The 22800-nt window shown below is 34.7% G+C and overlaps 1 protein-coding gene across 4 annotated transcripts in view; it reads left to right on the top strand.

Moving 5' to 3' along the window:
* The window catches only part of PLS3 (plastin 3), an 87126-nt gene that overhangs the window by 50139 nt on the left and 14187 nt on the right, over positions 1-22800 (top strand). For all 4 annotated transcript variants that reach the window (XM_077145719.1, XM_077145721.1, XM_077145722.1 and 1 more), the window contains 7 exons: positions 8905-9068; positions 15347-15476; positions 15945-16077; positions 17599-17680; positions 18470-18635; positions 19838-19980; positions 22302-22397. In XM_077145719.1, the coding sequence (XP_077001834.1) occupies positions 8905-9068; positions 15347-15476; positions 15945-16077; positions 17599-17680; positions 18470-18635; positions 19838-19980; positions 22302-22397 (914 nt within the window). The remainder of the gene's footprint in view (positions 1-8904; positions 9069-15346; positions 15477-15944; positions 16078-17598; positions 17681-18469; positions 18636-19837; positions 19981-22301; positions 22398-22800) is intronic.

The following is a 22800-nucleotide window of genomic DNA, read 5'->3' as shown; positions in this document are numbered from 1 at the left end:
TCTTTCTGCACCTGCTTAGTGTTAAGCTCCAAGCAGCGTATTGTCATATAATTATTTTAAATTTCTCCGCAATTGTTTCCAGTATTTCCCACTGGGATAGTAGAATGGGATAGTAGAAACCTGATTTTATTTCTTCGCAACATTTCTGTCTTAATTTAATGCTGCAGTCCTGCATAACTTCCTAAAAAGTAATAACTAAAACTTTTTAGTACAGTTAAGAAGTAAATATTTACAAGCTAGAAAATGTCTTTTACATTCTGAGAGTTTGATCTTGCTGTGGAAGCTGGAGGTCATTTTGATGATTGTTTGTCATAAAGACAAGTTTATGTCATATAAATCCTTTCAGGTTTGTTTTAGTCCATCCTGCAAACACTTATTTTATATATATATATATACATTTTTTTTTTTTTTGCATGGACAGGCACCGGGAATCAAACCTGGGTCTCTGGCATGACAGGCAAGAAATCTGCCACTGAGCCACTGTCGCACCGCCCCAAGCACTTATTTTTTGTCTCATTTTTTCTTCTTCTAAATAATCCTTACTGAGCTTTTAAAAAAAATACATGAATTTAGCACTTTTGAAGTAAAGGAATAATGGAGTTGCTTGAATAGAATAGTTTGGGTATATTCCTTTGAGGTTGCCCACCAAAAATTTGGCTTATGGTGATTGTAGCCATACCAGAATTACTCTTATCCTAAGAAATTGATTTTTTTCAAATTACTTGATATTCTCTAGTATATAAAAACCACATTTGTTTGATACCATAAAATACAGGATGATTTAATTTAATTTACTTTTAGAATTCAATAAAACTCTACCAGTACATATTTGTTTAATTATGCCTTAAGAAAATAAGAACTACAGCCCAACTAACAAAAAAATATGTCAGTAGTCTTTCATTGTGCCTTCTGATTAATTATCTATGGAATATTAGTAGTAAAGATGTTGGGATAGTCTTAAAAACATTTTTTGACAGTATGGAAGATGGTAGAAATACGATGCATTGCATTTCATTCTTTAGTTATATCTTTACATATGTTCGTGATGTATAAGTGTGCACGTGTAGGTATGTGTGGGAGAACATGCTTGTGTAAGTGTGTGCGTGTGCATATGTTTAAAGTTGGTGAGTGGCAACATGTGGAATATAATGACCAAATTGCTGGAAATTTGGCATTGCAAAAGGATTGATGGACAATATTTTTGATTGCCTTGTCTCAGTCCTCTAACCTTGCTGAGCCTTCAGTTGAACTTGACCTCCCATTTTTGGTAATCCACTATTAGGATCAACTTTTACACTCATTGATCTGCCTTTTGCATTTGCTGGAGTGAGCTATCTCAAAAGGTATGAGCTGTGAAAGGCAAAACTCATGTTTAGCTAACATCTGGAGATGCTTGGCAACTGTCTTTTCTGAAGCTGTCATGTCTAAAAAGCACTTGACTTTACTGCTTCTATCTTGGGATGGAATAGAATCTAAATTCTTCAACGTGAATCTTTTTTTATCACATAGTTGTATATTCATCATCATGATCATTTCTTAGAACATTTGCATCAATTCAGAAAAAGAAATAAAAAGAAAACAGAGAAAAAATTCATACATACCATACTCCTTACCCCTCCCGTTCATTGATCACTAGCATTTCAATCTACTAAATTAATTTAGTATTTGCTCCCCCTATTATTTATTTATTTTTAATCCCTGTGTTTTACTCATCTGCCCATAAGGTAGATAAAAGAAGCATCAGACACAAGGTTTTCACAATCACTCAGTCACATTGCAAAAGCTATATCATTATACAATTGTCTTCAAGAAACATGGCTACTGGGATACAGCTCTACATTTTCAGGCAGTTCCCTCCAGCCTCTCCACTATATCTTGACTAACAAGGTGCTATCTATTTAATGCATAAGAATAACCTCCAGGATAACCTCTCGACTCTGTTTGGAATCTCTCAGCCACTGACATTTTATTTTGTCTCATTTCTCTCTTCCCCCTTTTGGTCGAGAAGATTTTCTCAATCCCTTGGTGCTGAGTCCCAGCTCATTCTAGGATTTCTGTCCCATGTTGCCAGGAAGGTCCACATCCCTGGGAGTCATGTCCCACATGGGGGGGGGGCAGTGAGTTTGCTTGTCGTGTTGGCTGACAGAGAGAGGTCACATCTGAGCAACAAAAGAGGTTCTCTTGGGGGTGACACTTAGGCCTAATTTTAAGTAGGCTTAGCCTATCCTTTGCAGGGTAAAGTTTCATATGAACAAACCCCAAGATTGATTGGGGGCTCTATTGCTTTGGTTGTCCCCACTGCTTGTGAGAATATCAAGAATTCTCCACTTGAGGAAGTTGAATTTTCCCCCTTTCTCACCATTCCCTCAAGGGGACTTTGCAAATACTTTTTTTATTCCCTGTTCAAATCCTTCTGGGATTTATTGAGACATCACTCTGGACAAACCTACAAAATCTCAGGCCCAACTCAAGTTTCCATGTACTTATGGTGTTCAGTTAAGCTGTCCACATAAGTTATATTAAGAAATGCACTAGTCAAAATATAAATTTTGTACCAAATAAACATTTTTTGCTTTAGTCTCACACATAAGTTAAAGTTTTAAAATATTAATTGCCATCTATTTTCAACACCCTGCAGTATTGACATTCCTTTGTTCTTCCTCATGCAAAACATTTTTAAATTTGTACAGTTAGTCACTATCATTATACACTCTAGGCATTCCTAGATTATACCATCTCAGTCTTTATCATGTATCTTTCTTTCTGATTTCTTTGTGCCCCCAGGCCTCCTCCCTTTATCAACACGAATCTTTTGACTGAGTTTTTTAGATCAGTATTTTTTGTGCTTTCATGGGCATTCAAGATTCTGTTTGTGTGATTGTGTGTACAAGTGTGGGTGTTAAAACCATTATGGTTAGACATATAGATTCTTTTTGTGCTTCCCTTAATGCAAAACGTTGTGGAATACATTGGTTAAACTAAATCAAAATTTAAAACCCAGCTTTCCTGAAAGTATGTGCATCTTCACTTCATGTCCTGTATATGGAACAGGTATGTGATCTCTTTATGCAGAAAGACTCAATGCTAGATTTTGACAGATTCAAGGATGGTTAAAGCAAAACACACACACACATACACACAAATATGAGGGTCAAAGGAAATCCCAGTTTTTCCTGCAGTCATATTTATAGGGCAAAGTAGCACCCCAGAAAATGCCTTTGAAGTAATAGATTGCAACACATACCACCTGGATATGGGCAGTATAAAACAGCAGCTAAAATCAAAACCACTTGAATTCTGGCTCAGCTTTCTCCAGACAAGTACTTAAAATAGCTTAAATAACAGGATGCAAGGGGAGGGAAAACATTTCCTTTTATGGATACGCATTCTTGGTGTGATTCAAACTTCTGCAGAAACATGGCTGTATAATCAGTTATTTACTTACTTGGGGGAGGGTGTTGGAGTTAAACTGGCATTTAACATAATACTTGGGTAAAAAAGCATAGTGAGATTTTCTTTAAAACAAAATGCAGATGTGAACCTACACGTGTCATCCGAGAGAGAGAGAGAAAGAAAGAAAGAAAGAGAAAAAGTATCAGCTGCCACAAAGAGTTGGTTTCTTTTCTGATGAATTCAGTAACCATTATGAAAGATGGGTCTGTCTGGTACAGCATTTGGATCCTCTTAGTGAGTTTTTATAGTGTAGTGATTTGTCTTTAAAAACAAAAGAATTCTCAAGCAGCTTATTGATATTTAGTTCTTTACTTTCCACAGAAACTTTTGTCAGTGTTTAGATAGTTTTTTCCTGATGCCTGTTAAAGTCTACTTATACAGACCATATTTTCAGAACCAAAAACTTGGCAGAAACATTGGGACGTCTTTGACTAATATAGGCTGTGGGATAATTAACACCTAACTTATCAGGTAGTTGGAAATGTGATGCTGGAGCAGAAGAGTCTTCCAAATACAGAGCCTTTTCCACCCCCTGCTAGTGTATGGTTGGTTAATGAAGGAGTGGCAAATGAGTCAGAAAGGGGCTCTAGAATATTGGCAGCCTTAATAAAAATAAATAAATAAATACCATCATGCCTGGAGGTTGTACTTTTAGTTTCCAGTTGTTAAAACTGTTTTCAATCTAGGTCCATGTTTTCTGGGTCAGTTTGTTATTAAATTCTCATGTCTCTGACAAAACCTATAAGAGGAAAACTTTACCATCAGACATAGTTTTTGGTTCCTGGTTAGTAATGTCAGTGATGAGATGGAAGCTTTCTAAGATGTCATTGTGCTATCTCAATTTTCTGATCGTCTAAAGCATATTTGATTCCTGATATTGTTTAAGGAATATTTTGGTGGGGGTAGGGTGGGAGGTGGGGGCTGGGATGGGGGAAATGGAAATAAAATTAGCATAAGATTCTTATAAAATAATTGCATATCATTTTGTCTTCCAAGTGCTTTACCAGCTAGGAGCTTTTTGTAACATTAATTGCTAGCTGCCTTTTAAGGTTCTCTCTGGCTTCTTTTTGCAATTGAAATTATTTTCTTCAAAATATGTGATTTAGGAGCCCTATAAAAGGCTTGATATAATTTGGTAGGCCTAACAGTAAAGTGCCTTAAATAAAAGGTGATAGTACAAGTTGGATTAAGATCTACCAATAAACATGGAAAAATAACAGAGTATAAGTTTTAAAATATATTAAACTAGATGGCAAATGTTCAATGAGCCTCTCCTTATCTTAGGAAAAATTAAAGGGATATATATATATTTTACAATGATTTTAAAGTCATTGTTTCAAATAAAACTAGAGTTTATGTCTGATTAATTTCAGAATCTTTGGTATCTGGCACAGTGCCTACCGCAGAGTAAATGCTAAGTTTGTTCTGGAGGTCAGTTTATGCTAAACAAGTGCACATGCTATTTCTTAATAAAGACAAAGCAGATTTTAAATTTATAATGAGAGCAAAATCCCGACCATCACTGGCTGATTGTCTACTTGGGCTTTCCTTGGTGGGTGTGCTCACTTAGAAAGCCAAATTATATATCTGAAGGCTGCTGGGTGGGTACAGAATTAGAACAAAGGGAATGAGATTGAATGTTATTTAAGGGATATTTCGGTCAGGTTATGGTTTCCTGATGATTGCCATTCTGTCCTTCAGTGCTATTTCTGGGTGGTTTCTTTTCTTTCTCATTGTTTGTTTTGTTTCTAAAGTGCTCATCTAGGGCTAGAGCATCATCTCCTTGGTCGATACCTGAAAATTAGTGAATGTGCAAAAATATTTTTTCATTGCTTGTTTGCTAGGCACTATGCTACATACGGAGGATAAGTGATATAAAAATTTATAAGAATCCTTACCAAGATATTTGCTACCTAATAAGGAAGATTGTCACGTAATGAGAAATTCTCATTCACCCAACTAGCCTTAAAAATTTTCCTCTTCACTTAATAAAAGTATTTATTATTACAACCTTTACTTCAAAATGGAATTTACATGGTGGTGATTTGATGTTAACTGTATTTTAGGGTGTCTCCTTCCTGTGGCATCTTTTAATCACATCAGTGAGCTATCTTCTAGTTAATGTTCAAAGAGGTTATTTCAAGGACAGTTCATGCAAATGGCATTTCTCCCCATTACCTAAATCTCTGTTCTACTTAGTACAAATAACCACCAGATAGGGCCTTAGTCAGTTTCATGTGGTTTTAAATCCATCGTAGTTCTACAGTTTTTGGTTTAAAACAACTCTGCCTTCCACCTGTCTTATATCATCAATAATATAAAAAGAATAATTATGAACTGTTACATATCAGGTCGAAACCGGGCCCAATAACAAAAGACTAAATTATGCTCAGATATATCATTTCAGAAGTCAGGGAAAAGTAGCATACCTTTAAAGGTGAACAAAGTTTTGAGAGTTTAAAGGATGAAGCTATCTCAGCTATCTCATTCTCCAAAGATGTCATAAATATGAAGGAATACTGTATGTAGATAGTGAGATGTAGTAGTAATCATTCTGTTATTATGTATCATCTGTTTTTTTCTTTTTTGGGAGGTGCATGGTCTCCCACATGAAAGGCAGGCTTTCTGACCACTGAACTACCCATATACACCCCCCCATATGTTTTTAATATGCATTATGAATCTGTATCCAATTTTTTTTAAAACAGGTGTGTGTGTTTGTGTGTGGCTTATGAGTTTGTGCAGTCTTGTATACTCAGATTTAGAAGCACAGTGAGTTAGAGCAGGAAAGGTACCTATCAATTTGGTCCAAAGATCTCATTTTACAGATGAAAAAAACTAAGGTCTGGAGAGATGACTTGTGGTCCTAGTTAAACAGCAAAATCAGTAGCCAAATTGACAGTAGATCTTGTGTCATATTAGTTCCAATGTTGTGTCCCTTCAACTATGCTGTGCTCACTCCATTAGGCCACGCTGACTTCCTAGTACTGAGCTCCGTTGCATTTTTTTTAATGAGAAAAATAGATTGACATATGCATGGGAGAAGACGTATTTAAACCCAGGAGTTTCATTCATAAAGAGTTGTTAAAATTCTGCCAAAGTGCCATGGGGACTGCTTTGTTCTTTTTAACGACTGCAGATGTTGCTAGCTTGATTTCTATGTATAAACATTTTACTAATAAAGTGCTTGATGTATAACCTTTCATAAATTCAAAGCAAAGAAAGTGAAGTTGTACCCTAGGAGAATTAAGTGTGTTACCTTGAAGGAAATATAAGTGTGATTTCCAGGAGTGTTGGGTGATTTGGGCTTAATGTCTTTGAAGTTCAGATATTAAAATTTATAGATTTAAAACTTATCATTTGACATTTAAGAGTAATTGACTCTAGAAGTATACTTCATTAAAAGTAAATCATGTCGAATCTCATCAGTTTTCAAAGAATCAGTGAATGTTGAAACATTTTATATAGAATGTTGAAAAAAATTGGCAGATATGAATTACACTTAAAGCACACATCTCTAAAGTGCTTTCCATGGCACTTTCCTTAGATTATCAGCAACCTGAATTCATCTCTCACTTTCCCCCTTATTTACTCTGCTCAAGTCATAAGAGATCTTTGCTGTTCCAGAAACACACCAAACACACTTCCATCTCACAGCCTTTACAATTTCTATTCCCTCTGTCTGCAATCATTTCCCTCAGATTTCCACATGTTTTTCTCCCTAACTTCTTTCTTCATTGAAATGTAACTTGGCTGAAGAGCTCTACCACCATCCCCCCTTGGTGCTGATACCCCAGAATTTCTCAACCTCAGCATTGATGACATTTTGAGCCACATATTGCTGTATTGCACAGATTGGGTGGGGTTGTCCTGTGCGTTGTAGGATGTTTAACAGCATCCCTGACCTCTACCCTCTAGATGCCAGGATCACCCTCCCCCTTCCTCAGTTGTGTCAATCAGTAATGTTTCCAGACATTTCCGAATATCCCCTGGGGACAAAATAGCCCCCAGTCTAACCCCTTATCTATCTCTCTTGATAGCACTTATATTATGTTATGTTATATTATATTTTATATTCACACCTCATATTACATGTTATTTGTTTATTAATTATCATCAGAATGTGAGCTCCTTGAGATCAAGATTTCCTTTTTCTGGCTGCAGTATCCTCAATCCCCAAAACAGCAGGAGGTACATGAGTTTATAAGTAATATATCATATAGATGAACTATTCTCAATCCATTTTCTTGAACAGTACCCAATCATCCTTGAAACATTCCTGTATTCATATTGTTTCCTTTTATTAAAGTAATTAAATTTACATAAGAAAATCATTGGGGACCTATAGAATAAAAGTAGTGTTGCACAAGTAGGTATGTGAAGTTGCTGGTGAAAGCCAAACTTCCTTCACTTAAAAGAACATACTAGACTGTGTGGGCGCCGTGGCTCAGCAGGCAGAATTCTAGCCTGCCAGGCTGGAGACCCAGGTTCAATTCCCAGTGCCTGCCCATGCAAAAAAAAAAGTAAAAAAGAAAACATGCTAGACTGATTACAGCCCTCATGATATTGGCCCTCTTTCTGAGTAAATTAACTTTTGGTCACTGGTCAGTTTTTCCATTTTTAGCAATTTCGGAATAAGCATCATTCATTTAATCAACATATATATATACATCCTTTGTTAAAATTGCAGTGGTATGAAAAGAAAAAAGTTATTCAGAGTGTCATGTTAAACATCCGCTTTACTCAGTACTGCATTTATTTTTATAAAATCTATATTTGTCTTGGATTAATGTTTGCTTACACATTAGCCTGAAAAAAATTGGCCCTGAAAGTAGCTGCCTAATTTCAGGTGTGTTTTGAAATATAATAACATTAATTCATGAAACTACTCTTTTATACTAATGGAAGAATAAGGAACATAAAACTCCTAAGTAACTACAGAAATTGTTTTATGTCATGGCAGTGCTTGTTGGTTGAAAATCTGTTATAAATCTTTAAGAAGTTCTCTTAGCGTCATGATTTTTTTTTACTTTTTTTTATTTTTTATTTACTTATTTTTTTACATGGGCAGGCGCTGGGAATTGAACCCGGGTCCTCTGGCATCGCAGGCAAGCATTCTTACCTGCTGAGCCACCGTGGCCCGCCCAGCTTCATGATTTTTAATCATTTTGCTAAACAAGTATGCTTTAAAAAATTAGGGATGCTATTCTTAAGTAAAGCTACTTATACTCTGTTTGAAATACAGGGTACATGATGTAAAACCGGGCACTTTCAGTTACAGTTTTCATGTGCCTTTCAGACAACCTTTGGTACCAAACAATACGAAAGGAGAGTATTTTATTTAAAAGAGTTTATGAACTGAGCCTCAAATGAAGAAAAAAAACTCAATAAGTTAACTTATTTGTCCTAAACTTTTTTTTTCCTTTTCTGCTTGCTTTCCATTTTACAAAGATCTCAACAGCAATGGATTCATTTGTGACTATGAACTTCATGAGCTTTTCAAGGAAGCTAATATGCCGTTACCAGGGTATAAAGTACGAGAAATTATTCAAAAACTCATGTTGGATGGTGACAGGAATAAAGATGGGAAGATAAGTTTTGATGAATTTGTTTATGTAAGTATGTTAAGTTTCATCATTATTACAAGTAATGATTTTTCTATTGTCTAAAGGAAGCTCATTGAACCCGATTACAGTTTGAGTTCTACATATAAATGTATTAGCACTATGTTGCTATAAGTAATAACATTTCTCTCATCCCACCTACTAAATTTAGGTCTTTACTTACTAGTAGAAGACTATTTCTCTCTCTCGGTGAACAGTGTGCTTCCAAATTTTAGCAATATACCCAGGCTCATAGATTTGGAAGTTTCCTGAGTTGAACTTTCTGATGAAGATGTCTTCTACTATTGTGGTAGTAGTATTTAAGTGTACCATTTTCTCTAAGATGATCATTTTGATAGTTAAAAGTTAGAAGCATATCTTTGTAGTTCATTTGGAAGAAGCATTTAAAATATTTATTTTCTTCTCTAATATCTTCAGATACTCCTCAAGGTTAGGGGCCTGTTTCCTCTTCCCTTAATTCAGAACACTCATTATATATACATATATAATCTTTGTATTAATATGGGGCTGAACTTGACTAGATCTTATTAAGCATTCTTTACAGTATATTGCAAACTAGTAATTAGAAACTAATAATTAGTGCCTGTCATGAACCTAGGCCTCCTGGCCTTTCTTTCCTTGCTTTATTTTTGCCCCAAAACACCTGAAATGATAACATATGCTCCCATCAGTAACCGTGGCTCGTTATAATAAGTGAAATTCTGGTATGTACTCTCCAATTAGAATTAACCCCTTTTGAATGCAGTGGGAGTTCAAGGAGCAAATTGACGAAGTAATGACTATCTACTCAGCTGACAGCATTTTGTGGGGGGTATTATTGTTTTAAAATGCAGACTTGTGTCCTAATTATAAAGGTTTGGTTCTTGTAATTTTCTTTTGAAATACTGATTTTCCCCTACCATTTTTATCTCCAGTTATTGCCAAAGCCTTTTGTTTTGAATTCTATGTTGAATAGTAAGTTGCAATTGATTTGCAATCTGAGCACTTGCATGTCTGATGTACAACTTGCACCCCTTGTAACTGCATGTTTAATTGTGAATTTAAAATAGTTCAGAACACTAGCAACTATGATTGATTGTTTTTTATATAACTTATGGCACAGAAATTTTTTATCTACTAAAAAACATCTAAAACGTTAAAATTTTCATTTTGCCAGTATTGTTAAGTATAAAATCCTTAAAGTGTCTTCAAGAAGCATGATCTTGGGAAAATTTCACAATATATATATTTTGAAATATTGCTATTTCCACACAGCTCTTTGAGGTTTTTAGGTGAGGATATGCGATTACCTTAATATATTCTTAAAAAAAGGAAAGATCATGCGTAATAATTTCGGCATCAGCAGGGATATTTTTAAAAATAAAACATTAATGAGGACATTTTTAGAATTGTAAGTAAACTATATGTTTATTCTCCTTCATTTTTCAAATTTAAAAATACCCTGAGTTCCTAAAAGAAGGAACATACACAGAAAACAAGTGAGTTTTTCCACAGTTACTTCCCTGCTATTTAAAAAAATTGAAATATGAAGGACAGTAAAATAACTTGCCTGGAGTTTCAGAAATATACTGCCATAACTGTACTGAAAGATGGGCATTCAACCAAATGTCTCTTCTCTTCCACCTATTTTTAATCAATGAAACATCCTACAAATTATCAGACAAAACTTGGGTAGATCTTAGCTATCAGAGGAATAAGAAAGATGTTTCTGTTAGCTATTAATATAAGAAAGTAGAAGTGAACATTTTTTGCATGTTATTTTTTAAAATTGCTGCTTACATGATGTTGATTGCAAACCAAGCTACAAATAAAATCAATTTGTGTTAATTTTCAAGAACATGTAAAGGGCAGAAAAGAATCTTCAAATTATATGTAAACTTCAAATTTTAAAATTGAACTTAATACCCAGATTTAATAAATTGTGTTTCTTTTAGGCATTTCAAAACTAAGTTACTGTGTTTTTATAATTTTCTTCATCTGTAAAAGACTGATAGGACAATAATTTTTTTCAGCAAAAATGGCTGCTTTAAACTCATTTTCACAATGAGAAACTTGCTCTCACATAATGGTAATAATACATTGTTGACCTGTTTTAGGACTTTTACTAATATCACAGACCTCCTAAGATTAAGTAACTTCTTATAAGTAACGTACTCAGAACATGCTACATAGATGTTAGTTGTTGTAGCGCTTCTTCTTTTCAAAGTACTCCTCTTTTCCTATTGTTACTAAGTATAGGCCTACAATGTATCTTTTAAAAAAAAAAATAGGAAAATTCATACCTGCTACTTTGGAAACCAAGACCCAAATACTGGAAAGCAGTCAATACTCTTTTGCAATTCTTTGTGAAATCTTTCCTTCCTCTTAAGTCATGTGCCTCTGGAATTCTTTGCTTTGGCCTCTACTCTTGTGCTGAGCTAATTCTGGGGTCAAAAGGAGTTGGCTTATGGCTGAGGGTCTTTGAGGGAAAGGTGATGAAGCTTTAGGAAAGGAATAAGAAACATCTCTAGTCCATAAACCAAACAGGAAAAGATTTACAGAATGGGAGTGAATATTACTTCCTGAGAAAATGTATACGAGGAATTTGTTCACAGATAATAAAGCTAGTCCTCTTCATAAAGACAAACAACACAAATCAGTGAGCTCAGTGTCACAAAGGGCAGCTTTGAAAAGATTCATTGAGAAGAATACAGTACAGAAGTAAGCCTTGGGTTATCTCTGATTTCAGAGATTCTTTTCTTTTTATTAGTATTTCGTATCTCAAAGATCATAATTTTTTATCTTTCAAGGCAATTTTATTGAGATATATTCACACACTATATAATCCATGCAAAGTATACAATCGTGGCTCATGATAAAAACTACATAGTTATACAATATTATCAAAGATCAAGGCTACTGGATTACAGTTCAACAATTTCAGTATTTCCTTTCAGCTATTCTAATACACTAGCAGCTAAAAAGAAATATCTGTATAATGAATCAGTAGTCATAATCATTTGTTAAATCCTAATTTCTCAGTTACATCTCCTCCGCTTCATTTGATCATTCTCTCAGTCTTCAAGGATATCTGGGCAATGACCATTTTAACTTTTGCATGCTGAAAAGGGGTGTCAGTTTTATGGGATAGAGGAATGAAACCGGTTGGAGAGATTGGTACCTCTGGGTTTCAGGGTTTATCTGGTATAGATAATCTGGAGGCCTTGAGTTTCTGAAAAAATAAACTTACTAAGGAATCTTAGGTAGAACCCAGGGTATTCTTTAGGGTGTTCAGAAACACTGTTGGTTGGGGCTTGGTATACTGTGGCAATTTTGCAATATCTGGCTGAAGTTTGTTTTAGAGAAACCTCCAGAATGACCTCTTGACTCTATTTGAAATCTCTTAGCCAATGAAACTTTCTTTTGCTTCACTTATTTTCCCACTTTTAGTCACAGAGATTCTTTTTAAGCCAAAGTTTATATTCAAATAACTTTATCATCCACTCAAACAATTTCTTTACTAAAGTGGAAAATAAGGACAAATTCTCACACGTGAATTAATTTAACAGAGAGTCAACTCTTCTATTACCCTTTATCTTATTTGCTTATTTGTTTATTTTAATTAGAGAAGTTGTAGGTTTACAGAAAAATCATGCAGAATATACATATACCTGTATACTCCCCTATTATTAACACCTTGCATTGCTGTGATATATTTGTTACAATTGATGAAAGCACATTTTTACAATGGTACTATTAACTATAGTCCATGTTTTTTTTTTTATATTAGGGTTCACCATTTGTGTTGTATAGTCCTAGTCTCTTTTTAAAAATTTTTTATTCTAGTAACATGTGTACAACCTTAAATTTCCTCCTTTTAATCACATTCAAATACATAATTCAGTGCTGCTAATTTTGTTCATGGTGTCCTGCTACTTTCAGAGAGGAATAACTATGAGACAGAACTTTGAGCTTGGCTAGAGTAATTTATTTTAAAATATTTTAAAAATGAAAGTCAGGTAATTTTTAGAAGACAATGGAAAATTAACAGATTTTATTCCAACTTTGCCTATCGTTCCCAAGCTTCAGGAATTTTGCTAGAGCTATCTAAGTAATTGCATCAAGTTATTATACAGCAGAGATATTCTTTTCTTTTCATTTATATTATTTAACTTTTCCATGATATATACAAATTTGGCTTAATTTTTTTTCTTCAGCTGACATTCTGGTACTTGAAGCAAGCTAATTTTTAGAAGCAAATTATCTTTGAGGCAAAAGCAGTAATTAGAAGAAGGGAAAACTTTTCTTATTACTCTGAGGCAGTAACATTTTGAACATTTTTGTGTCTTTCCAATGGTTTATGGTATTTCAGTCATGAAGAAGTGCACACCTTTCATATTTTAATTTATTAGAGAATATTTTACTAAATGAAGATGAGTTCTGAATGAGGTGGAATATATTGAATATTGATTTTTTTACTGAGCAGATGTATTGTTATCAAAGGAGGGGCTATGGGAACAAAATGCATCACAGTTAAGGCTTTGCTACATTCCCAGATAAACTATTTTGTGGGGTAACCTTGGCATGAAAAAGTTAGGGTAAATTAAATGAAGTTAAAATTGGGCTAAAAATTAATAATTAGAAGATTACCTAGAGATCATGAGTCATATCCACACTAATGATACTTTAACAAGAGTCGAGGAAGAAGGGTGATTTTGTTGGGCATGTGTAATGTTTAGAGTTGTCAGTTTATATGTATGTGTCTGTAAATATACAGATACAAATGCACACACATACACACATGGCCATTCTAAAGTTCTGCCTCTACAATCTCAGATGTAACATGAAATCGAAGCCATGGAAATTAAGCAAGCTTGATTTTGTAAAACTTGCTGCTTACTCACTATTTTCCTGAATACAATTTTATGTATAAATTCAAGGAAAGTCAGGATTTAGATATGAAAATGCAGCTCTGTGACAGAGCTGACCGCACAATTATGGAAACTTCTCTGCCAATTACGAAAGTCACTTACTCTAGGTGAATTAATTAGGAAAAGGTGCCCTTCTGGAAAGACTAATATCAAAAGGCCCTCCTTCTTTTGGCTTGACAAAGCCCTGTGCGAGACACAAGGTTTGCTTAGTGTAGCATAGGCTGGATTTCAGCTCTGCCTTGTGCCAACTCTGACTTGGGCTGACTCCGCCTTGTGCAGACTCATCTTGTGCTGATAGGTACAACCTAAACTGCTGTTCACTGTGGTCCTACTATGTGAGCCTCAAACATAGGCTGCATCATTCTGAGATATGTGTGTTTGCGTGTGTCTATGTGTATGTATTTGTTAATAATTCTAAAAAACTTGGAGTTTGCATTTGTTCGGCAAGTTTTCCATCAGGGGCCTAAATTTCTCTCAGTAAATCTGCTTTTATGGGGTTCTAAACACCACTTAAAGAAACTGTAATAAAGTTGCTGAATCTTGCTTTTGTTTTATTGGCAGTAGCTCATTTAGCCCTGTAAGGACTGTGCACATGGTGGATCAGGAACAAATTTTGGTTTGGATAAATTCCACTAAATAGGAAATATGTAGACAGACCTGTAGAATGTCAATCCATTGTTAAGTGGTTGTTCTAGAATATGGACTTTGCTTTGCTACAACCTGCTCTTATATACAATTTACAAGTTTATTTCATTAGCCACATTCCCTATTGTGAAGAGAAACTGGACTTCCTAAAAACCCAAATAAGACAATTACTGAAAAGCCTTTTTTTCTGTTTATTCTCAATAGCCATCTATTGGTATATATATATTCACCTTATTCTATAACTTTTGATTCAACAAACTCTTACTGGGCTATCTACCCAATTATGCCACAAAACAGTTTTTTTTATTAAATAATAAACGTTCAACTTTCTTTGCACTAAGAATTATGGTTAAAGAAGGGAGATCTTTCAATCCTTTCTCAGGGAAATAACAAAGCCTTACTTGTTCATAGAAAATTAATACCTGTACAATTAAACCACACTAGTTTTTGGTTTAAAGCAGACCCAAATGCATGTAACACTTAATGTTTTTGACAAGTGTGTGCAACTGACTTTCCAGAGCTTCATTTTCTGTAGCAGTCTTGGAGTACTTGTTTAGCATTTCAAAAAGTCAAGCCCGGTTTTTCATATCTTTTAACACTCATCACCTATGGCAAAAAAATGTAGGTGATCAGAGTATAGAAGAAGATGAATATGTATATTGTTTTAACTGATTTAAAATTAATTGTGAATCAACAAAATATTTTGATTGATAGATTTTTCAAGAGGTAAAAAGCAGTGATATTGCCAAAACCTTCCGCAAAGCAATCAACAGGAAAGAAGGAATTTGTGCTCTTGGAGGAACTTCAGAATTGTCAAGTGAAGGAACACAGCATTCTTATTCAGGTAATAGATTCACATGCGTTAGATTAAGGCAATGAAATCAACAGGGTGGATGTTATAATGTTAAGGATGGTCCCAAGAAAAACATTTCCTCCTAATTAAGAATACAGTAGAATTCCTTTGCGACATGTATTTGGGCTTAGGTCTAATACTTGCTACAAAGGCATTAAGAGGTGTTTATTGTATGGCTTTGTTAGTTTGCAAGAGACATGATACAAATATGTGTAATAATAAGGTTTATTACAGCGGAGTTCTAACAGTGATATAAATACTATTTTTAAAAAGATTTTGTAACTCCTTCTCCAAAGATCAGGTAACCCTGCAACAGTCAAGGGTCTGGCTCCAAAGAGGATGACTGCATGTTTGTGACACATTAACTGCTAGCATTGCTGTAGCTCTATTTTAGGTTTGAGAGTCAAACATTTAATCTAGAGTATAAACTAAATTTTTTTTTATTCAACCTAATTTTAGAGGAAGAAAAATATGCTTTCGTTAACTGGATAAACAAAGCTCTGGAAAATGATCCTGATTGCAGGCATGTTATACCAATGAATCCAAATACTGATGACTTGTTCAAAGCTGTTGGCGATGGAATTGTGCTTTGGTAAGATGCCATCTTATTTTATATCTAGAGTTCCAAAATAATCTTCAGGTATATATGTTTCTGGATACTTAATAGCTTCACCTCAGAAAACAAAGAATTTTAAATTGGCCAGGTTTTGTCTGTTTCATTTCATCTCTAGGTTGTCTGATAAAGCACCACTAAAAAATGAATCTAAAACTCACTCATTTCGACTGGGGACATCTTTATAAGGAAGTTCTGTTTCCAGTTTCTTCTCATCACTGAGCAAGCAAAACATTGGTTGAACTGAATTATGTCAGTATCTATTTATTCATTTGAAAGATGCTTTTTGCCACTACTGCCCTAGAGACAGCAATATCTTGGCAGAAATATTAAAAGATTATCAACAGTTTGTCAGCTGATACTCCTATTTGTAGAGGAAGTATAGCACAGTCAGTCTGTCTGAGTTCATATTCAGGCTTTGCCATTTGGTAGTTGTATAACTATAATCAAGATATTCAACCCCTTTGCATTTCAGTTTCCACATCTATTATGACCCCCATTTTAAGTACTTATCTTATAAGGCTCTTGTAACTATTAAGTCACTACACGTAGAGTGCTTAGAACAGTGCTATATTTGTATATGTATTTCAGATGACATTATACAATGTATACAGTTATATTTCTTTTTTTGCAATAAATCCTTTTGATTATTTGAAGAACTGTTTTAAAATGCGAAAAATCTCTTTTATGTCCATTTATATATCCTAAAGAAATAGTTCCTCATATGTTTTGATATAAAGATAATCATATAATATCATTTATTTAGTATTTGACTTTTGCATGGAAAGAAGCATGGTTTTACATATGCAGAATAAAATTTACTGAGGCAGTGTTATAAATAAAAACCTAAAATTTTAGAGAGTATTTGCAAATTTTACAAGTGAGAATTTTTGTAATAGGGCCACAGATGCTAGCATAACCAAAATAACCCTTCTTTCTCTTAGTTTTATATCACCGGCACCCAATATAGTGTGTGGCTCATCATTTAGGCACTCAGTAAATATTTGGTGAATGAAAGAATCTCATGTTCATCTCATTTTACTTCTTTGTGGCTAAACGGTAATTTGTAATTGTGAATTATACAACCTAAAAGAGGTACAAATTTTCAATGTAGGATCTTCAACGTGGGATTTTTTTTACAATATCCAAGCTACTTATTGTCATGAAGAATGTGGGAAAGGGCAAAAAGATTAAAATAAGAAAATATGACTGGCTCCTCTACTCGGAGATACCCCATAAAGTTTCCCCATAAAGCTTAAAATTATTGAGCACCACTCAAAGTATTCATATTTTGGTATATTTCAAAATTGGTCTTTGTGCACATGTGCATATGTTTCATATGTGTGGTATTTTTGTGATCAACATGATATAAGCCATATATATTGTATTTATTTTTTCTGATTACATGACAGACATGTTATAATAAGCCTTAAAATATTTTTGAATATTTACAAACTCTTCAAAAGCAAATTGACCTATTTTCTTTCATTTTTGTTTTAGTAAAATGATCAACCTTTCAGTTCCTGATACAATTGATGAACGAGCAATCAACAAGAAGAAACTTACACCCTTCATCATTCAGGTATGCATTGCCTCCACTTCCCTCTCCCATGCAACTGCTGTATAGAGGCCTGCTCCACAAGCCATAGGCTTCGCACTTTGTATGTGTTCATATAATCCTCATAACAATTCTGAGTTAGGATCATTATCCAGATTTTATAGAGAAGAGAGCTGGGACTAAGGTTTCCAAACTATGTTGGAATTAGGATCCAAAACTAGTCCTAATTCCAAAGCCCTATGTTTTTTCATTGCATAGTGCTGTTTTCAAACAAATACTTAAGCTCTTAGTTAACTGGCATGCTTAAGGAATGGAAAATTTTTCTTTTCCTTCAAGTGGGTATTAGACTATTAGATAGCAAAATGCCCTCAGGCAAGAGCACCCCTCAGAATGTGGACATCTATAGCTTCTGAATTCTTTTAAGTGTATTGAATACTGTTGATCTCTCATTTAGGCATTTTTTAGAAATATGACGCTTCTCCCACATGTATATTTATTTACTCTATTCACTAGGCATTTCTTTCAGTGTCAGTATACTCAAAAGTGATCCTCCCCCACAAAAATAACAAGTATATATATCCCATGGAATTCTAAAAACAAACAAAAAAAAACAGTAGCAATAAGGCTGAGTTTGTTTGAGCTGTGTTTTTTTAACATCAGGTTCTGGAATTTGTTTTCTATGGATAATTTTATGGGTGAAATTAATAGAGTATTAATATCTTCATTGAACGTTATTTTTAGTGAAGAGAGAAGTAGTCTGCTAAAAAAAAAGGAAAGGTCAAGAAGCAAGTGTGTAATTTGGCTGTCTTGCAGGAAAACTTGAACTTGGCACTGAACTCTGCCTCTGCCATTGGGTGTCACGTTGTGAACATTGGTGCAGAGGATTTGCGGGCTGGGAAACCTCATCTGGTTTTGGGACTGCTTTGGCAGATTATTAAGATTGGTTTGTTCGCTGACATTGAATTAAGCAGGAATGAAGGTAATGCAACATAGTCATCTTGAAAATTGTTTATTGATTAGTTTTTGCTAGCTGTGCTGACTGTCATGCTTTCACTTAACTGCAGTGATTAGATGATAACTAGAAATAACATAAGGGAATGCTATAGTGTTATTCATGAAAACAGCCTAATTATAAATCTCTTTAGTAGTAATTAACATTTGTTTGACACTTTCTAAACTTTAATTTATAGTAAAGACACAAAAGCACAGAAAGGTTAAGGAAGTTTCCCAAGGTGCCAAAATTCGAGATCTATTCTCTTTTTCTCTGCTCTTACAACTCCTACCCTATCACCACCTGTGGCTCCATCACCTATTATTTTTAATACTTTTTATATTCTGTCACAGATTTAAACCTCTTTAAAAATCCTCTAACCATCCCCGATGGTCTCACATTCTCTGAACTAGCAGAAGCAGCAGCTTTTTATAGCATAGTTATATCACATCATAGTTATTTAGAATGCATAAGAAGATGAGATTCAATTGTCATCTGTTGGTAGGAAGTATTGCATTATCCTCCCCCATAAAGTTTAAAATTATTGCGCACTACTCAAAATATTCATATTTTATTTCAAAATCCCTAGCATCACCACCTTAATCCTCAGTTAGTTTTCAGGAAGAATAAATGTTGAGGATTCTCAGTATTTTCAAGATCTCACAATGTCTGTCAACAGTCTTATTTTGCATACTGATGCATTATAATACTCTTTTGCACTTTGAAGACTTAATTACACTTATGCTATCAATCAGAACTGCCTTTGAGTGAATAAAATTATTCTCATTGTTGGCCTTCTTCATTGAGATGGACTTGTTAAAGTCCTTATAAAAAGGAAAGTGGGAAAACAAAATTACATTGGTTCATGGCATATATCAAATGATTTATCTTTGACAAGGCCTCAAGTACATAAGTGCCAGGCTCTTTAATCCTTTCTAGCCTCTGATTTAATGGAGCTAGGGAGCAGAAGCAGGACTCTGTACAAATGGCCATACTGCCTCTTCTCTTGCTTAAAACCCTGAGTGCTGCAATGACATTGCATGAAACAGAATCTATTAAAGGTGAAATTTTTCTGATGCAGACTTCTTCAGAAATCAGACAATCTCAGTTTTGCTCAGTATGAATCTCCTTTCAGTTTATGAGAAGTAATTATTGCATAAGGACTGATTATGGGATTTTTTTTCTTCTAGCCTTGGCTGCTTTACTTCGTGAAGGCGAAACTTTGGAGGAGCTTATGAAATTGTCTCCAGAAGAGCTTCTGCTTAGATGGGCAAACTTTCATTTGGAAAACTCTGGTTGGCAAAAAATCAACAACTTTAGTGCTGACATCAAGGTGCAAAGAACCATGACATTTAGGGGGATAGAGTGGCTTAGGATATTTCATCCCAGCTTAATAGAGGAGAAATGCTAACAATATCACACCCAGTCTTGTTGCCTCTTGGCCAGTATAATAGATTTCAGGAGAGAGGTGGAGCCAAGTAAGGAGCACAAGCACCAAGTCATGCCTTTCATTTTGAGGGAAAGGGTAAAAGAATTTAGTCCTAACTTTTTATATTCTGCTTTCTGTTGATGATGGAGTATAAAGGGATGGGAAGTGACTGTTCTGTTTCTGTCTTTTCCCGGCCTCAGTGTTAGTAAGGATCTAGAAGAGAGAGAAAGGGGCTTGAGATTCCTGTTTACCTTTCTATTTGGCTTCTCTCCTGTCTTGTTCCCCCACCTTTAGATGCTGAGTTCCTTGAGGATGGAGATAAGGTCTTATATATGTCTGTGTTGCTATGCCAGTCCCAGTGCCCTCCCACTAAATCCCACCTCTAACACAGTACCCTGCAAATAAAAGACCCCCAAATATTCCTGGTATTGAATTGGGTTTTGGTACTCACTGTTCACCATGAGCAGTAGGGAGAAACTAGCAGCCAAGAGAGACACTGATAGCATTCACTTAACACGATGTTGCCTTGGGTTTCTCAGGAAGAGGGGGCCAAAATTACCATAGCAAAGATTGTGGAAATCTCATTGACTGATGTGCCCTCTCTAAAATATACATACTTGGGACACGGGAAATAAACTTGAGGATCTTCATCAGATGCCATTGACCAACCATAAGGTCAACAAGGCTATGAAAACAATGCTCTGATCATATCAGTTTGTCCACTGGTGAGAGGAAGCAATGAGATATTAGAACTACTGATTTCTTCAGTGAAAATTAAGGATGGCACAGAAATTATAAGGCCAAGTGACTCCACCCTTTCTTTTAACTTATATAACATGTTTGACCAGATATATTTTGCTTCATGCACTAAATGTGTTCCTGAAAACCATTTGTAAATGGATTTTATACACTGGACCATATTTTAAATGTACAAAAGAAAGCATTTTTTAAAATGAAGTCTGCTTCAAGTGTCTTTACAAAGGATTGAAAAGTAATTTTCAGTTTATCTATACTTAAGTTCAATTTTTCACCTCTAAAGCTGCTTTTATGGCAGTTAATACTTATCTATTGGGTCTGCCCTTTCCCTGCTCCTCACAACTGCATACAATTACATTATGAATTGCTTATGTACCTTTAGCAGGTAATTGTAAGTGAACGCCCTTTCAAAACTGTAGTTTGTTAGAAGGATTTAAGTCCTCTGTCCCCCCATGGGGTTTGGATTTCATGAATTGCTCTGCAGTGGCATTCACAAAACTGATGTCCATCATTCTTAAAATTATTTATGGTCCTTTCTATCAGACTCACTTGGATACATGGCTCAAGATGCAGCTTGCTGTGATGCACACAGTCTATAAAGCTTTCTATGAGAAACACTCCTTCATAGCCTTCTGGACTTTCATGGTCCAGTAATAGAAAACTATCAGAGCTGGGAAGGTGTTCTTCAGATATGGTAGAATTATGGAATCTTGACACTATCTCCTGCCCTCTGGTATACCAGAGAGACAGAAATATACTTTTCATATGTCTGAAGAAACTTAATTGTTTGCACTACTACAGTGGTTTTCAAACTGTGTTCTGTGAATTGTCCACACAGACTGAATTCACTCACCCTCTTCCACCCCACAACTCCCCATTCAAACCCCCAAACGAGCAGTTCTACTTTGCTTTACATATTGCAATTCCAAGTAATCTTTCAAATGATGAAAGAATTCAATGACTTAAAACAAAAAGAAGCTTGTTTTGTTGAGTATATTCAGATCATAAAGGGTAAAGTGTGCAGTTAAATACATCTTTAACATAACTAATCTCTTCTCCATACATCAGGATATTTATGGTGCTTAGCAATGATGTAATCTGTTTATTTTCTCTTTCTCCATGCTTCCTGGACTTCTACTCTCCTGCTTTTTTATCGTGTTTGTTTTGTCTTTCAAGCTTATTGACTTCAGTATTTCAGTGAAGGTACAGAAAAAGTTGTGTTTTCTAGCATTATTGTATTGATGACATCAATAAATTGTTAACTCAAGTAAAATCCAGTGCCTCCATATTCAAGACAGACATAAAGCCAGATAGATGTTTTTTTCTGAAGAAAAAAATCTGTCAAATTAGAAAATACAGATTTTGTGCCATATAGTCTCAAAACTCCAATGCAAATATCCTTCCAAATATGGGATAATAAGGTACATTCATTTTCTAAAATGTGATCTCATGGACATTTTCTTTTGTAGGATTCCAAAGCCTATTTCCATCTCCTCAATCAAATTGCACCAAAAGGACAAAAGGAAGGTGAAACACGAATAGATATTAACATGTCAGGTTTCAATGTAAGTATAGATGCTCTTTTGAATTCTTCAGTCTTAAAAATTGTTCACTGTTTTTTATAAAAATTAAGAATTTTTTATAATTGTATTTAGTGGTATTGACAATTTTAAGCATTATTTTTAAATTTGTTGCTGTAGTCTAGAAGCAAAAAGATTAGATTTGATTTATATTGGTTTATTAGTGAGTCCCATATCATAGTGGTATTGGTTTGTATGATGGCATAAATATTCAAAGCACCATGTAAGGCAAGTGACAGGAAGGTGGAATATAAGCATTACTTAGAGATTGACCTTAGCCATGTAGTTGGAACATAACCATAGTAATAGATTTAATGATTACACATTCATTTATATGTCTATAATATTCTTGTATTGTGCGTAATATGGATATGTTTATAAACTCCTG

Source organism: Tamandua tetradactyla, chromosome X (genome assembly GCF_023851605.1).
Source record: "Tamandua tetradactyla isolate mTamTet1 chromosome X, mTamTet1.pri, whole genome shotgun sequence".
Taxonomy (NCBI): Eukaryota; Metazoa; Chordata; class Mammalia; order Pilosa; family Myrmecophagidae; genus Tamandua; species Tamandua tetradactyla.
The sequence above is the reverse complement of the archived record's forward strand: the minus strand, read 5'-3'. Positions and strand labels throughout refer to the sequence as shown.